Source organism: Apiospora marii (assembly GCF_038362585.1).
Source record: "Apiospora marii strain CBS 49790 chromosome Unknown utg000002l_segment0_segment0, whole genome shotgun sequence".
Lineage (NCBI taxonomy): Eukaryota > Fungi > Ascomycota > Sordariomycetes > Amphisphaeriales > Apiosporaceae > Apiospora > Apiospora marii.
The window spans coordinates 3,349,971-3,366,284 of NW_027117373.1; the positions used below are offsets into that span (position 1 = coordinate 3,349,971).

At 54.8% G+C, this 16,314-nt stretch overlaps 7 protein-coding genes across 7 annotated transcripts; 4 read left to right on the forward strand and 3 right to left on the reverse strand.

Annotated features, from left to right (window-relative positions):
- Positions 1 to 467: 467 nt before the first annotated feature.
- On the forward strand, positions 468 to 1,276 carry PG985_002722 (uncharacterized protein; the record flags this gene model as incomplete). Its single annotated transcript, XM_066822491.1, has 2 exons — positions 468 to 909; positions 987 to 1,276. 2 exons carry the CDS (start codon positions 468 to 470, stop codon positions 1,274 to 1,276), a joined length of 732 nt encoding a protein of 243 aa, XP_066689923.1.
- A 414-nt stretch (positions 1,277 to 1,690) lies between these two features.
- Positions 1,691 to 2,314, reverse strand: PG985_002723 (uncharacterized protein; the record flags this gene model as incomplete). Its single annotated transcript, XM_066822492.1, has 2 exons — positions 1,691 to 1,893; positions 1,963 to 2,314. 2 exons carry the CDS (start codon positions 2,312 to 2,314, stop codon positions 1,691 to 1,693), a joined length of 555 nt encoding a protein of 184 aa, XP_066689924.1.
- Positions 2,315 to 3,380: 1,066 nt separating this feature from the next.
- PG985_002724 (uncharacterized protein) lies at positions 3,381 to 4,889 on the reverse strand (the record flags this gene model as incomplete). Its single annotated transcript, XM_066822493.1, has 2 exons — positions 3,381 to 4,586; positions 4,656 to 4,889. The coding sequence occupies 2 exons, from the start codon at positions 4,887 to 4,889 to the stop codon at positions 3,381 to 3,383; spliced, it is 1,440 nt and encodes a 479-aa protein (XP_066689925.1).
- A 2,636-nt stretch (positions 4,890 to 7,525) lies between these two features.
- Positions 7,526 to 8,866, forward strand: PG985_002725 (uncharacterized protein; the record flags this gene model as incomplete). Its single annotated transcript, XM_066822494.1, has 2 exons — positions 7,526 to 8,483; positions 8,556 to 8,866. The coding sequence occupies 2 exons, from the start codon at positions 7,526 to 7,528 to the stop codon at positions 8,864 to 8,866; spliced, it is 1,269 nt and encodes a 422-aa protein (XP_066689926.1).
- Positions 8,867 to 9,010: 144 nt separating this feature from the next.
- On the reverse strand, positions 9,011 to 10,639 carry PG985_002726 (uncharacterized protein; the record flags this gene model as incomplete). Its single annotated transcript, XM_066822495.1, has 6 exons — positions 9,011 to 9,437; positions 9,522 to 9,617; positions 9,675 to 10,051; positions 10,116 to 10,189; positions 10,249 to 10,275; positions 10,438 to 10,639. 6 exons carry the CDS (start codon positions 10,637 to 10,639, stop codon positions 9,011 to 9,013), a joined length of 1,203 nt encoding a protein of 400 aa, XP_066689927.1.
- Positions 10,640 to 12,875: 2,236 nt separating this feature from the next.
- PG985_002727 (nicotine oxidase) lies at positions 12,876 to 14,714 on the forward strand (the record flags this gene model as incomplete). The annotated part of the gene is made up of 5 exons (XM_066822496.1): positions 12,876 to 12,926; positions 13,017 to 13,278; positions 13,376 to 13,749; positions 13,810 to 14,108; positions 14,189 to 14,714. 5 exons carry the CDS (start codon positions 12,876 to 12,878, stop codon positions 14,712 to 14,714), a joined length of 1,512 nt encoding a protein of 503 aa, XP_066689928.1.
- A 932-nt stretch (positions 14,715 to 15,646) lies between these two features.
- PG985_002728 (uncharacterized protein) lies at positions 15,647 to 16,191 on the forward strand (the record flags this gene model as incomplete). Its single annotated transcript, XM_066822497.1, has 2 exons — positions 15,647 to 15,781; positions 16,096 to 16,191. 2 exons carry the CDS (start codon positions 15,647 to 15,649, stop codon positions 16,189 to 16,191), a joined length of 231 nt encoding a protein of 76 aa, XP_066689929.1.
- Between the last annotated feature and the right edge of the window lie 123 nt (positions 16,192 to 16,314).

The window sequence follows — 16,314 nt, forward strand, 5'->3', positions numbered from 1 at the left end:
TTTCCAATCTGTGGTGCCAGGAGGGCGGTGCCGATGTGCCGCTGAGCCAGTCAGACCTCCCTTGCTGCGCTTAGTGGGCCGCTGACAGCCTATACTGTACTAGCGTCGGCCCTATGCCCGCCTTCCTTAACGGGCCGGCGTCTAGATTCATGATAATCTCCCGTGCCTCGAGGCTAGCCATGCTGTCAGCAACGTAGTCCTCTTTGTTACTGCTCGCGCTTTCGGGATCTCGTACAGAGGCAGGCAGACACATGGCTCGTCTGCCTGGCGACAGGACCATCGGGATTAGGCCGGCGGTCAAGGTATAGAAGGAAGCTGACGAGATGTATATAATGTGCCATCTTGCGTCTGCCTCATAGACAGTTCCTCTTGTTGTCGCCAGTGCACCAAACATCCTTCATACGCTCCCTCCTCTTACCCTAATAGTAATCTAATTCCTCATCCAACTCTCGTTACAATCCAACAAGATGCAGCTCACTCACATGCTTGCCGCCGGCCTCGTTCCCGGCCTCGTCTCTGCCGCCGTCGAGTGCGATTTCGCCACCTCCGCCGACAGCGGTGCCACGTGCGAGAGCTTCGCCGACAGCTGGGGGTTGTCGGTCACAGATCTCCAGAACCTGAACCCCGGCATCAGCTGCCCCAGCCTCGACACGAGCAAGTCGTACTGCGTCATCGGCACCGCCACCGACGCCCCGCCTGCCACCACGGCCCCCACCACCACCTTCAAGACCACCACCAAGGCCCCTGCCCCCACCGCTGACCCGAGCAACTCCCCCAAGATGCCGGGCTTGGCCGGGAACTGCGACCGCTTCTACAAGGTATCGTCGGGCGACCGCTGCGACGTTATTGCTACGAAGAACGGCATCAGCACCGCCCAGTTCAAGAGCTGGAACAGCGAGATCGACGACAGTACGTAACCTTCCCCGTTTACACAAACCCCTTAACTTGCCCGGAATTGTTCCGAAAGCTGACGCGCCCCGTGACAGAATGCAGCAACCTCTGGCTCGACTTCTACGTCTGCGTCCACGTGCCCGGCGCGGCCACCACGACGGAGGCGCCGTCGCAGCCGACCCAGGCGCCCTCGGGCCCCACGCCCCAGATGCCCGACATTGTCAGCAACTGCAAGTCGTACCACCAGGTCCAGTCGGGCGACAGCTGCTGGTCCATCTACACGGACGCCGGCATCACCCTCAACCAATTCCGCTCCTACAACAAGAAGGTCGATTCCAGCTGCAGCAACCTGTGGCTGGGCTACTACGTCTGCACCGGCGTCTAAGCGGTGTGAGAAACGATGAAGGAGGATATCGTAATGTACGATGCCATCAACATCAACGAGGCCTTGAGTTCCAGGTGTAATAAAATCGTGAATGGAAAGTGAACTACCAGGTCTAAATGAGCTTTAATAATAACCCCTGTTACCACAAACGCCAATTGTTCCTAATCAATTCCAGACGTCTAATATGTGTCAAGTTAAGAGATGCAATTTGCAGTTATACCTTACTGGGCGTGCAACACCACCATGCAATGTTCTTGTTGCTATTCGCCTCAAGTACTGAAGATCCCAAGCAAAACCCAACGCCTCTGGCTGTGAGGCCCCATCCATCCATCATGGCCAGTGTCCGTATGAAGTTTGCCCATTAAGAGCTTGCCTGCGATTGTTATGGCTCAACGCTGCAGTAATCGCACAGGATCAGACCGCGTAGGTGTCCTTGGGTCGGGATACGTGGTACTGCGTCACGCAAGGGGAGCAGTTGGGGTTGAGGCCACCACAGCATGTCCATCGAAAGCCGTGCGGGAACAGCTTGCGGCCATTCTCGTTATCCCAATCGCTGGGGACGGAACCGTCGCACAAGCTGCTCCAGACTAGCGCACCTGGATCAATAACCATATCTCCTGCGGCAATAGTTTGTCAGACAGTCTGCAACAAGTAAAGGATCAAGACCCGGGTTTTAAGTATCATACCTGGGTGAAACCTGCAAGCCTTGTCCGCATTATCGATAGCCGTGAACCAGAAGTCGCAGTTTTCGCACTTTTGGCGAGTGTATGGCGTGGTATGCACCGAGCTTCTGCGGCTTGTGTGTTTCTTGGTGCCTTTTGGATGCTGACTTTGTACGCCTGGAGCAGACTGAGCGGAGCCGGTTGCCGGCTTCGGGGGCTGCGGCTGAGCTGGTTTCGTGGCACCTTCTCTAGGAAGCAGCTTGATGTTTTTGAGAACCGCTTCCTTGTTCTTCGGATCGAGGCATAGTCCCAACACTACTTGTCGAAGCTCGGTAGCGTCGAGTTGGCAGACTCTTTCGAACAGGCCGTTCTCCATTGTGGGCGGTTCCTCGCACGAACGTCAGGCTGGTGGGCAGGCTCGTAGTGATAGACGCCGATGTATGGATATGATGTGAAATGTAGATGGTTGATGTTGCATGTGTTCTTTGAAACTTGATTCTGGGAGGAAAGAACGCGTCCTGATGTGGATTGGTAACAACTGTGACGGTTGTTCTGGGTCAAGTTGCAGGTGGAGTTTATTCTTTTGGGTGAGGTTAAGGGGATGATATGAGGGGAATTGACGAGCATATACCAGATGTGGGCTTGACCTGAAATAGGTCCAAGGAAAATGGCGAAATGAACCTACGCGTGGCAGAAAACACCTTTGAGTAGATACAATTCAATGATGAAGGTGGGTCGACATCAAAGCCCATCTCAGACTCTTCTGTCACATTACATTCACGGTTCAAGGCACCATCGGTTGGAATCGATTCAATAACATATCGGAAAATTGGACTCAGAGGAAGTGTATTTGGAGTAACTGCTAGGACACGAGGTAGAGTTGGACGTGAAATATCTATACCATAGTAGCTCATGCCCTCTTTTCTTTTCTAAGCTGGATGTGTGTGTACTTCCAATTTATCAGTGCAGTTGCAGGTTCCAACGATGTCAAGGCTAAGGGTGCGCTTGCACCAAGGGGGCGGGCGATGTTGCAGGTACAGGGGTAGATTATCCAAGCAGGGGTCACCTGCTTCCCAACCAGTCTCCCATGTCCATGCGTAGCACCGAGAGGCTCTTATTCCCTTCCGCTGTTTCTTCTCTTAAGTTATATTATTTAGGATTTGAAGGTCTTAATATATGATCTATGACCATCTTCGTGTTAATGGGGAGCTTTCTGATTTTCTATCCCGCTGTGTGGGATGTCCCAAGCTCATATCCGTACAAAGATCAATGTCCGCCAGCCACGCCGCCCGCTTGCTCTTTTAGCCCTGAATAAATCCAAGTAATAACGCCTGTGTAAGTATATATATAGGTACCCATAGTTAAGAAGATCGAATAGTGGTATCACAAGATCATAAGTCATTTCCAACGTCTCGTTTCTAAGCCAAACTGACCGGCTGGTATCATCGACTCCCTCCCGCACGGCCCTTCGTGTTCTTCTGGACCGACCAAGCTCGCTTGATGTGGATGCCTAGCGACGGTTGTCTCCGAAGATCCGTCCTCGACTCATCTTCCGCCGCACCTGTCGCCACACTGTCCAGCGACGGCCCGGCGCTTATCTCCGTCCTCACGCCCGCCGTTAGGCAGAGCTTGTCCACGTGGAAGGAGGGCCCCCTTTGGTGTTGAAGAGGAGGGCCGTATGTCGCCACCGGGGACGTCGGCTGCGAAAACGGCGATGTGGGCGCAGACGTCATCGTCGGGGATGACTCCAGGATCCCTCCCACCCCTGCACTTTTGCCGGGTGATTGGTGCTGGAGGTGAGCGGTCGCGCGGCTGGTGCCGAACATGTCTTGTAGCGTCAGTTCCTCCTCGCTGCCGTCGAGGTTCGTCGTTATCCGCTGGGTCGGGCGCGACTTCGACCGCCCTCCCGTGGACTGGAGCTTGTACGCCTCGCGGCGCCCGAACTTGGACGGGTGGCTCTGAGCCGTCCGCCCCGAGGAGGGCCCGCGCGAAAGGCCCAGCATGGGGGCCACGCGGCGGAGGAGCGGTCGCAGCGTCATGAGACAGGGGCAGATGAGGCCGGCGGTCAGCTCGGCCAGGGTCCAGGAGGCCGTGATGGCGGCGGTGTAGGTCACGTCCCGGGCGCTCGGCAGGAGCACCAGGCGGAGGATGGAGACGACGCAGGCGAAGGAGCCGACGGCGAAGATGCCCAGAGTCGCCACCTTCTGCGCCGTGCCCATGTTGAGCTGCAGGACCACGGGGATCGGCAGGATGAGAATGACGAAGTCGGTGACGATGTTGCCCACGCTGGCGACCAGGCCGGTCGAAAAGTTGCACGTGAAGTTGGGGATCGTCTTGTCCCAGAAGGCCGCGACTGGGATGCACGAGAAGGCGAGGAGGCAGATGGAGATGAGGGCCCACAGCACCGAGATGGCCATGATGGCCATGTACGGTATCTTGTATTCGTCGATGAGGTAGACGAGCCGGTAGTATTGGAAGAGGAGCGTGAGCTTGATGAAGAGCAGGTTGGCGTGGTAGAGCACTTGCGTCGCGTACAGCAGCTTGAAGAAGGTGACGACAACGTCAAGCCCCGGTAGGTCCCAGCCGTGTGAGCCCATGCCGAAATGTGTTTGCGATATTACTACGGCGCAATTGGCATAGACGAAGACCTGTTGGCGCCCATGTCAGAGCGTCCCGCCGTCTGATGGTTCGGGGGCAGGGGGTGTTGCGTGGCTTACCAAAGAAACAATGGCGAATGCGTCATCCATACCGACTTCGCCGCGCATGATGTAGCGTCGGGTGTACAGCCTCAGCGACACGGCCAGCGACGACAAGGCGATGCAGAGGCCGGCGACGGAGAGGGGTAGGCCAGCCATGCTGTCGTGCGGCAGACGAGCCCACAGAGCCGCCCGCTCCTCGTCGCTCATGCCATCGAGTTCCGGTAAGGTGGGTATCGTCAACGGCGGCGGCATGGTGCTTTGTTCGCTGCGCCGCAGAGAGTGGGCATTCGGATCTACATAAGATCTAAGCGGCTGGCAGCTGAGAGCAAAGTGAGTGAGTGATTGGAGTAAGAGAGAGAAAAACAAAACATAAAAGACCCCAAAACAAGCTAAAAGAGCCTACATACGTACATGCATGCGACACGTCAAGCTGTTTCCCACATTGGGAGATGGGAAGATGGGGGGCTGAGCATCTCTCTCTCTCTCCCCACGATTCGGAACTGTCGATCCAGCGTGATGCGACGACAGGCTCCACCTCGTGGAACTTGTTTATGTGAAAACAAGCGGCTGCCAACATTGCCTGTGCGGAAAATCAGGATGGGATGGCGGCTGATGAGGGCTGCAACGTCGAACGGGGGAGGCGAGCGACGAGGTCCAATCAAGTGGTCCGGCAGTACAGGACCAACCAGATTAGACCCCGTTCGGGTCGAGATCCGTGGCGCCAGCAGCGAGGGTGGTTCCCTGACAGGCAACCTATTTCCGCGTCGGACCCGATCCTTCCCGGATTGGGCGGCAGGGAATTGCCCGTGACACTCTTCAATCATTGATGCGTGATCGCAGATTGCCTACTGCACAATAAGGCAGGCAGGGCAGTACAGGGGGTCGGCTAAGCGAGCCTTGGTGGGCGCATGTGGGCACTATGCCAGGAAAATCTAACGCCCTAAAGCCACGCTGCCACGGGCTATTAATGCCGGCCAACCCTGCTGCCAGTAGTCTATTTGGCTTCCATCCAACTCTTGATTTTCCATGTCAAAGTCTTGACACTTTGACATCGCTGCGCAACAGCGCCAAAACAACTAATTATAACGCCGGCGGCCTGACAGCTGATGATTCCCATTGACGCCGGGGAACTGGTTGTGTTTTAGCCCCATCTTGGAGTTTCGCCGACATGGCCACCAACATGGGACCATGATGGTGCGGTGTCTCATGCAACGAAAGCGAGAAACGGCCACTGACTCGCGCCATGGCCGGCGGCCGACGAACTACTGCAGGGTATTCCATTTGCTGCCAACCTGCTCCTAAAACAGAGCATCGGTGTTCCGCGGCCCCTAGGGCGCATATAGGCTGTACTGCATGAAACAATGACAGCCGTCTCGAAGCTCGCCTAAAAACCGCACTCAGGTCCTCTTGTGCGGAAATTACCAGTTCGTTACACGAAGCTTTGCTACCAGACCAACTGGTAGCGCGAGAAGAAACCTCCGCAGCAGTGCAGCACACTTTCACTCCTGCTTACTACACCGGCCTGCCGAAATTATTCAAAGGCGCGGCCTGTGTCAAATCACTGGCAGTGGCAGCAAATAGGCCACGTGTGCTGTATCTCGCTGATTATTCCATTTGTATTACAGATTTGGCATCCCCCACAAATCCTCTTCCCTCTTTGGACTGCCACCAGATTGCGGATACTACTTAGTCATGAGCATGCGGGCCGATTGATCCCTGACCGGCTGGTGTTGTCCCGATCTCTGTCGCTAAGTGAAAGCATACCGAACAGCCTCACAGCCGTAACGTAGGCATCATGAAGTAACAGATTACAGCGTACAGGTAACTATGAAATGTGAGTGTTATATCGTTGGGCATGTACTATTTCCCACTTGACGTCCTGTTGTTGGTGTCCGCTACACTTCACACAGCTCTGAGGTCTGGATCTACCGCTGCGGCAGTCCTATATGAGAGGGGAGGAATTGCTGCAGTAGTCTTTGGGACTTAGCAGGTCGTACGGGCGGTAAGGGCTCGTGTGGTGGTCCCCATCCCGATGCTTGAAGGCGACGAGAACCTCTCGTCCTTGTAGGGGGTATTTGGGCACCAGTCTCTGTTAATGCACGGGCAGTTCTGCGATGGTTTCTTCGGTGATCCTTGAAAATTGCTCTATTACATTGCCTATCATCGGCAGAACTGGCTTGCGTATCTGTGGTTCACGGACTATTATGAACAGGTCCTTGACAACGGTGAAGAAGGGGCCGGTGGCGGAAAGGGTCCCGACGGTGATCATGTCGATGATGAAGGAGGCGAATTTCACGCGAACGTGTCCTTGATTCGGCGTTACAGTGTCGTAGTCATAAGAGATAAACGAGCGGTGGTGAAGCTTGGTACAAATCGAACCAAAAAGTGATGTCACTCTGGTACAGTTCTCGCTAGGACTTTTCATTTTACATTTAGCACACGCACAATTCATTTACTGCTTGATTTCAATAGTACTTAGCACGAGGACGTAAACATGTCTACCGTTTGTCTGGTTAGTACTACGTCTGTTCCTGCTGGGTTAGGTGAGTTACGACTGAGCCTAATATCCGGGATCAAATAGGGCTGATATCTATGGATGCGGCCGCACGCTGCCCGATCCGGCAAAGCTAAGATGAAACTATTTGCTTTTCTTACCCCCCCCCCCCTTCGCTCTAGATCTGACAAGTATTATATAGAATCCCACGCGGGGTATACCCACTCTCCATATGCAGGCTTCGTCAATAGCTGACGATAGAGAATCTATAATAATGCCGCACTCATTCTTGGTATTCTGAGCGACCAGCAAGCAACATGACATCGAATTTGAGCTGATCGTTCCATCCTTCTTTTGCGACCAATCCACTCGTCACGCCAATGACCCTTTCACCATGCATCGAGACACGGTGGTAGACTCACTGCTCCAGGACATCTCACAGCTGGGAGAAGCATACCAAAATGGTGAGCAGGGCTCACGAGAGCGACTTATGAGCAGCTGCCAGTCCCTCTTCTCGACCCTTATCCTGCCGGCCGAGAGCATGCTGATGACGCAATGGGCCTATCCCATCCACAACGCCGTCATCAGGCTGGGCCTTGACATCCGCCTGTTCGAAGCACTGCAAGAAGATGGCACCGAGCGCGATGACCATGTCGAAGTAGGCGGCGCGCCCCAATCCCGGCTCAAGTCCCAGTCGGCATCCTCCATCGCCGCGCGGACCAACCCCAAGACGGAGCAGGCGCTCGTGGGCCGCATGCTGCGACACCTGGCCGCCATGGGGACGGTGCACGAGACGGGGCCGGACGCCTTCGCGCCCACGCCCTTCGCGCGCGCCCTGACGCGCGAGGACTTTCGGGACTCGGTCCTCTTCATCCAGGACGACTACCAGCCGTGCCTCAGCCAGTGGCCGGACTTCTTCCGCACGAGCGGCTATACGGCGCCCGCGTCCAGCCTCGACACGCCCTTCACCTACACCAACGGCTGCGGGGGCCGGCTGAACATGTTCGAGTTCTTCGGCGCGCAGGCGCCTCGCATGGGCAAGCGGTTTGCCGGGATGATGGGCGTATGGAGCCGCGATCGGCCCAAGTGGTTCCAGGACGGGTACTATCCGGTGCGGGAGCGGCTGGTGGAGGGCGCTAGTCGGGGTGGAGCGGGGTTGGAGGAGGACGTGTTTCTGGTCGATGTCGGCGGTGGGTCTGGGCATGATCTGCAGCAGCTGCTGGAGACGTTCCACCGCGAGATCCCCGGAAAGCTTATCCTGCAAGATCGGCCAGAGATCGTCGATATTGCTGATCCAGTTGCGGGCATCTCGAAGATGAGCCATGACTTTCTGACTGAACAACCAATCAAGGGTGAGCCTATGCCGCTTTTCCCCATGCCGTGCATCACGTCACATCAAGTACTGACGACTGGCTGTCTGTCAGGTGCCCGAGCGTATTATTTGCACTCCATTGTTCAGGACTGGGATGACAAGACCAACATCAAGATTCTTCAGTCTCTCGTCCCGGCCATGGAGAAAGGCTATTCTAAGATCTTGATCAACGACTATGTGATCCCAAACGAGGGCGCACACTGGCTTCAAACTTCTCTTGACTGTGAGCTGATGAGCACCCTGGGCGCGAGACATCGGACGGAGGCTGAAATGCGCCACATGATCGAAGAAGCAGGGTTGACGGTTGTTGCTATTTTCCGGCATCCATTAAGCTTGGATTGCGTCGTTGAGGCAGAGTGGTAAAGCAAGGCCCGAAAGTGGTATATATGCAGTCGAAGTCAGTAAGGTGGTATATTATATGGTATCTTTTGAAAGCAGAAAAAGTCTAACGTTTCCCAAATATGTCGTCCCAGGTTCTATCCACTGGCACAAAACACACCAACTCTCTCAGTCATACGTGACCCTAACAGAAGTGGTCTGTATGATAATAGCCTTCTCGCTATCCCCATCATCTTGACTCCCCTTCCGCGCGTCCCAAGTCGGGTTCAACGACGACGGCGAAGCCACGCCGGCCTCCGCCTTGGCCGTGTTGCCGTAGTTGCCGTCCAGGGGCGACGGCGAGCGGCCGATCGAGCTCAGCTCGTTCTCGCCCTCGAACCGCTCGTAGGGGTCCCGGGGGCCGAAGGTCTGGCGCCGGGCGCTGCGGGTCGTCCCCGAGGCGTAACCCCCCATGTAATAGGCGGAGGCGCCTTGCCCGGTCCGCCCCTTGGACCCGTCCGAGGAGTAGCCCATGACCTTGGGCGCGACGTGGCGGAAGAAGCGGCGGAGGGTCGTCATGTTGCCGCAGATGACCAAGAGGTTCGCCTCGATGACACTGTTGTGATAATGAAGGTTAGTAGTTGCACCTGAGGTAAAGAGAAATATTATCAGCTGGGGGTTGTTGTTGCGCTATCCTCACATCCACATGGTGGCAAAGGAGATAGCCCAGGTTTGATCTGGGTCAGTGAGCATCCCGGGGAGGATAGCGGTTCGAATGATCGATGTGACCACGGTTCTGTTTCCAAGTACATCAGCAAGCTGCTTAGAGGATTTGACCAGACGGAAGACTTACGTGGAACCGATAGCAAAGACGAAGAAAAGGCCTATCTTTTGCATCTTGGGCATGTGCAACTTGACCACCAGAGGGATCGGCAACACAAACAGGATGACATCGGAGATGATGTTGGCCACGGCCGTGGCGATGTACAGCGCAGCCTGGTTGATGCACTTCCCCTCCGTCTCTAGGACGTTCCAGCTCCGGCTCATTGGGTCGCAGGAGAAGAGGAAGCTGAAAAATAAGCCGATCGTGTAGGACGCAATGAGAGCCATGGTTGCTGCCACGCAGTATTGAAACGACTTTTGGGGCGAGAGGCGGATATAGACCACGAGCAGGGACAGCTTGGCAAAGCTACCTGTGAGAGTGTAGATGATGGCGGCTACCCAGACAGCCTGGTATTGATATTAACGATTAGGGTCGTAGGATAGAAATGACATTGGAGCTGTATAAACTTACAAGCATGAATTGGTTGAACTGATCAACCGATATCTCGTAGTAGTGCACGCCACCGACTCCCTCGAAGAATATGTCTTGAACGATGTTAGATATAGACCGATTCAGGAATTTTGCAGTGAGGACATCAACGTACAGATGCAGAGAAGCTGAGTCGCTAGCCCTGTGAGCTAATCGTAATACCAATCGCCTGTCAGTTTTGTTCGCGTCTCTGGTATCAATGAGCGAAGTCTTACCCATGCAAGCAGAATAAAGACTGTTTACGCCCTTGTTAGCTATGACGGTCACGATGATCTCCCATATATATGCAGGTATTGGAACGTACCATCATCCAGCTGGAAGCTCTTGACAATGTGAAGCTTGGTGTAAAACCGCTGCGCCAGGAAGATGAGCGCCAAGAAGTTGCCGACGCCGAAACACCAGTATGTCTGAATATCTGCTCTTCTCTGCGGATGCTCGAAGTCGACGACGTAGTCCTCCGGTGGCTTCCCGAGGGTGATGACCTCTTGAGCCCGAGCCACTAACATGGCGATAGAATTCAAACCTCTTGTCAAATTGAGGCCCGATGGCGTTTTGGGGCGGGCGGGGATCGTCGTTTCGATCAACGGGCGACTGGCGGTGTATTGATGAGTATTGTTGGAACCAAACGCCCAAAAAGCAAAGGGGAGGGGAAACAGAGGAAGGCGAAGCACTGTTATGGTAGGGAATTATCTGGATCTACATGCCTGTGGCTTAATCGAACCCGTATTATTGAAACAGCCCTGTTCATATGACACACCCCTTACAAGAGATATCAATGCCAAGCTAAGCGATATGAGCAATGCCAAATCGCCTTACAACTCGAAGAGTGAGTGGGTGCCGCCTCGGCAGTAGAAGGAATGCGATCCTACTGAGAGGCCGAGACCTAACTTGGTTGTTGTGTGTGCCAGAAACGATTGATTCATGAGCAATGGACGTCAACATTCCGCGTACGCTCAAGATCGTTCTCGGGTCTGTACTCTGCTTGGCGAGAAGACTTTCGCTATTTATGACAAGCGGGTTCTGCAGCGGGTGCGGGGGACTGATTTGGAACTTGATGACTTGCGTACCCACTCCGAGGACAGCATTAGGATGCCATTGTCACATCCATATGCCTCTACTATCAGCAAGGGTAAGGATCCTACCAAGCAATATTTCAAGCCGGTGAAAGCTCAGCATCTACGAAAGTAACTGTGTTAGAGATGCCAATATCCATGAACATCAGCAAAAGTTTGCTTTTGCTCCTGCTGCTTTCAATTCGACCAAAAGCAAATTCTAAGGGATTTCAACAAACGACCTTCGACATATAGGAACTGAGGTAATGTTGTACCAAAGGTCCTGCAGTTGTTCCCACCCAGGTCCTCTGCCCAACTGTGATGATGTAGACCGACGGTATCGCCTATCTAGAATATCGAAACTCGGTTGAATCCTGGGAGTAATTACCATAATTGGTGTAGTAATTAGGATCCTGAGCCCCATTTGGCTCATCAAGTTGGCGCGGCGCAGCAGGCACACCAACATACCCCCGAGCCTTTGGTTTGTGATTGGCTTAAGGCACATGTGATAGTGATCAACCTGCTGCTTCTCAAACATCATGCTCGAAGTGGTAGAGGCAACAGTGGGACAAGGTAGTGACCGGCGGGAACAGGAGCTTTGGGGATGCTCGGGTGTCAGTGTCAGGGCAGACGGGGAGAGGGCACAGTCCAACGACAATCCGGGCCGACGGCCAGTTAGGAGAAGGCGCTATACCCCACAGATTGCGGCACAGGCGGGTCGGTCCACCCCCATAGTCCCCTTGGAGCACTCGGGTCACCCTCTATCCAACCTTGTTCCACACCATTCAGGTGATTCTTTGGAGAGGTGCATCGTAAACAAAAAGTCGCAACGACCTGCTGTCAGCTGTAGTCCCTGAAAATTGGCAGCTGCAGGAACACGGGGCCGAAGCAACCCCTGCTTTAGTGGTACAACCCTGCGGGCCAAGACCACAGAAAGAACATAGCTTTCTCTGCTTTAGGGCTGGAATGTTACTCCAACTCATCGTATGGCAGAGCCATTGCGCGATGGACGATGCAATACATGGGCATCTAATCGAGTCGTTGCGTCCGGGGATTACATTCCGCGTTGGCTCGTATGCGCCCCCTTGAATGTCAAACACATAATGCCCCGATTGGGAGCCCGCCGCAGACCTCTGCATCGAGCCAGTGATATCACCCGAAGTCTTTCTATAGTACTAATTGCTCTAGGCCATGGTATATTGGGAGTATCGAGCATTCGAAGGCCTAGACCTTGGGAATGGCTTCCGAAACCCACCCCCGAGTCTCCTCCAGTGCCACTATATCTTACGCCAAGAATGACGTCTGACTCGCGGAACATATACCAACCACCACGCCAATGGCACCTCAAATCCCAATTCAGCAACATGGGCGCCCAGTGGCCCCATCGGCCGTGGCTGCGCTCCATTAATCAGGTAGTGAGAGCGGATTGGTCGTCATGCAGCTTTGATTGCCTAGCGTTGCAGTAGACCGCACGCCGTACGTTGGTAAGCTGCCTTCGCTTGATAAAATGCTGCATCCCCGCGGCGTAAGTTCAGCTGTTGATCCCCGCCGATCGCTACTGTCGCTCGCCTACCCTCCTTTTTGTACGCTCCTCCCCGATCGACGCTATCATTAAAGGGAAGATTTTCTTTTCCCCCGTCCTGTCGCTATGAAGTCAAACCAAGCTTTACGTGCAGCTTTTGCCGTCACCATGCAGGCTGCCGCCTCCCTTTCTGCCCCTGCCACCCCCAGCAGCCAATGTGTAAGTTTTTCCCCTCCCGGTTACACTTTTGGCGTGAACGCTCTCATTTGGAACACTCGTCTAATTCAATTACTTTTCGTTGTAATATAGTGTAATGCTCTGAAAGAAAGCTCCCTCGGGGATCGAGTCTTCCTCCCCGATGGCGCAGCTTACACCGAGAGGCTGGACACGTACTGGTCCGTCAGCGCCGCCTTGGAGCCGTGGTGCATGGTCATGCCTGCCAACACCGAGGAGGCGTCCGAAGTCATCAAGATCCTCGCCAAGAACGAGTGTCCCTTTGGCATTCGAGGCGGCGGTCACGGCGCCGACGCCTACTCCAACGGCATTGACGAGGGTGTCACCATCGACTTTGGTAAGCTACTTGCCTATATAGTTTACTTCTACGGCCTTGGAAGAACCAGTCGTCGGGTAAACTGCTGTATAGAGCGACTGACCCATCAAACCCCTAGGTCTCATGAACGCGACCACCTACGACGCCGACCGCAAGATCGTCTCGATCCAGCCCGGCACGCACTGGCAGCCCGTGTACGACACCCTGTCCCCGCTCGGCGTCACCGTGACGGGCGGACGCGGCGGCACCGTTGGCGCTTCCGGCTTCATCTCCGGTGGCGGCAACTCCTTCCACTCGGCGTCGCACGGTTTCGCCGCCGATAACGTCCAGAACTTCGAAGTCGTCCTGGGCGACGGCCGCATCGTCAACGCAAACGCCGAGGAGAACGCCGACCTCTGGCAGGCGATGAAGGGCGGTTCCGGCAACTTCGGCCTAATTACGCGCTACGACATGTTCGCCATCGAGTTCCCCGATCCGGCCTCTACGGATATTGTAAGTCGCATCACTCATCAACCTCCTGTAACTGGCCGTCGCTAACGATCATCTCACTAGTGGGGTGGTATCGTCATCTACGATGTCGCCGAGCAGGAAGCCGTCATCGACAGCTACGTGAAGTTTGCCGAGAACAGCGGCAAGGACCAGAACAGCACCTCGATCGTCTACTGGGGCTATATCCCCGCGCTTGGCGGCATGATGCTGAACGTGGCTCTGGAGAACACCATCAACGAGGTCGCCCCCGCGGCCTTTGACGACTACCTCAAGACCCCCGGTATCGTCTCCAAGACGCTGCGCTCTGCGCCCATGGCCGAGATCACCATGGAGCTCGGCTCGGGTCAGCCTGCTGGATTCCGGTAAGAATTTACTCTCCCTTTGTCACCCGAGCCATCCAGGATCGCGGTATCAACTGACACTGACCTCATCTTTCTCGTAGCAACATCTGGTACACGGGCGCCTACGACAACGACGCGCGCATCATCAAGTTCGCCGTCGAGAAGCACGCGTCCATGGTCGCCGAGCTGGAAAAGATCATGTCCGAGGACAGCGGCTTCAACACCCTCTGCATGTTCCAGCCCATCTCGCCCAACATGGTGCAGCACGGCCTCGAGCGGGGCGGCAACATCATGGGCCTCGAGGAGCGCGTCTTCGGTAACGCCGAGGGCAGCGGGCCCGGCAAGACGGGCGTCATGTTCCTGGCCACCTTCGCCGTCAAGGGCGCCGAGAACGAGCAGAAGGCCGCCCCGCTCGTGAAGGACTGGCAGGACTCGATCGACGCCTACGCCGACTCCCTCGGCGTCAACTGGAACTGGCGCTTCCTCAACTACGCCAACCACAACCAGAACCCGCTCGCCTCCTTTGGCGACAGGGCCGTCGCCAAGATGCGTGCCGTTTCGGCCAAGTACGATCCCGACCAGGTCTTCCAGAAGCTGAGGAGGACTGGTCACAAGATTCCGGTTTAGGTTACTTGAGGTCTGTTCGTACTTGATGAACCAACGATAAACGCCTTATCATGGTAGATGAATCTGAGGAATTACAATAATTCGTAGTCCAAAGTTTGCTACCGAAACACGGCATAGTAAGCCGACATATGACTCCTTGGTGACTTGAGGTGACTTGCTGTAGGCTGGTGACTGATGATTCGGGTCTCAGCAGAAGGAGCTGTTTCATCTTGGCCATTCGAAAAGGCGTTTGTTTAACATATTCGTGTAATGGCCCGGCCCCCACGTAGATCTCCAGTGGCCTATAAGGACAGGATTTGGGTTTTGTTGGTATTACTTCACCTGCGTTGATAATCTTATAGATCATCCGTCTCTCAGCGCCACAGACCATCAAAGAAATGTTTGCGTATGGCAAGGGTGAGCTTACGTGAGGTCTCGGGAATCGACTCCTCTATGCTTACGGCCGAGAGGCGATCACGCCGACTCATGGTAGTACTGGTCCAAGCCGCCGGTTTATCCCCAAGTCAGTACGACCCGGACCCCACACCCCACACTGATCATGCAAGACATAAATCACGAGAAGAGTTTTTCAAGGAGCACCTTGGAAGGAGTTTGGGATACTCGTGAGAGTATAACAAGACTCGATGTACGACGTTGGGCAAAACAGGACTCTTACCTCCCCTAGGCTGGAATACACGACCCGCGAGATCATTCCAACCTGTCCCACCAAGGTCGACGGAGCACGAGACTCTTCTCGCCTTCCCAGAGTGTGCAAGGAAGGAGTAGGTTGGAGCGACCGAGACGCCTATAAGATGGCTACGTCGTCGCTCTCTGTAAAGTCTCTCGAATGAATTTGACAAACACACTTACTCGAAATTCAAGTTAACAGATACGCCGACTCATACTGCACAAACAGCAACTACTAACCCCTTAGCTGAAGTAAGGCTCCTACGATGCAGATTTCCAAGCTTGCCCTCAGCGCCGCGGCCATTGCCGCTTCCATCGTGAGCAGCATGCCATCTCCAGGCCAACATGCCGATGTCCAAAGCCTCGGCATCAGGGACGATGACCCCGTTCCAGCCTCCGGGGTACGCACTTCCAATCCGAACCAGTAGCCACACGACGTATAGTGATGGCTGACCTGGCAATACCACAGAAATGCAACGGCTTCAGCTGCTTCTACATGCTTCAGAATCTCGATTGCTATTACGGAACGAGCGTATGTTTGTATTTGCCAGCCCCTTGCCGGTTTCACTTTTGCAAAGTGGCCACTTGCTGACACAAGAGCTTTTGCAGTGCGTAAGGGTCCACTATCCAACAACTGTTTTATATTCTTATCTTGCTGTGGGGGAGATGGCCCTACCACATGATGTTGCTTTGCTAACCATTGGCGTACGACCAGGCAAGGAGCAGGGGTGGCGGCGACGGGAAGCGCTGCGACGTTTACGACTTTGGTGTGAGGGGGAAGGAAGCCTACGCCATCTGCCCCGGCCATTAGACCAGAGGAGACGACGTCCGGCAAACCCGGTTTCCTACATTGCAGTCGTTTGTTGTCATTACAGTGATGGACAGATGGTCAGGGACCCAAGGTCGAAAGAGATTATGACCGCACCGTCGTTCG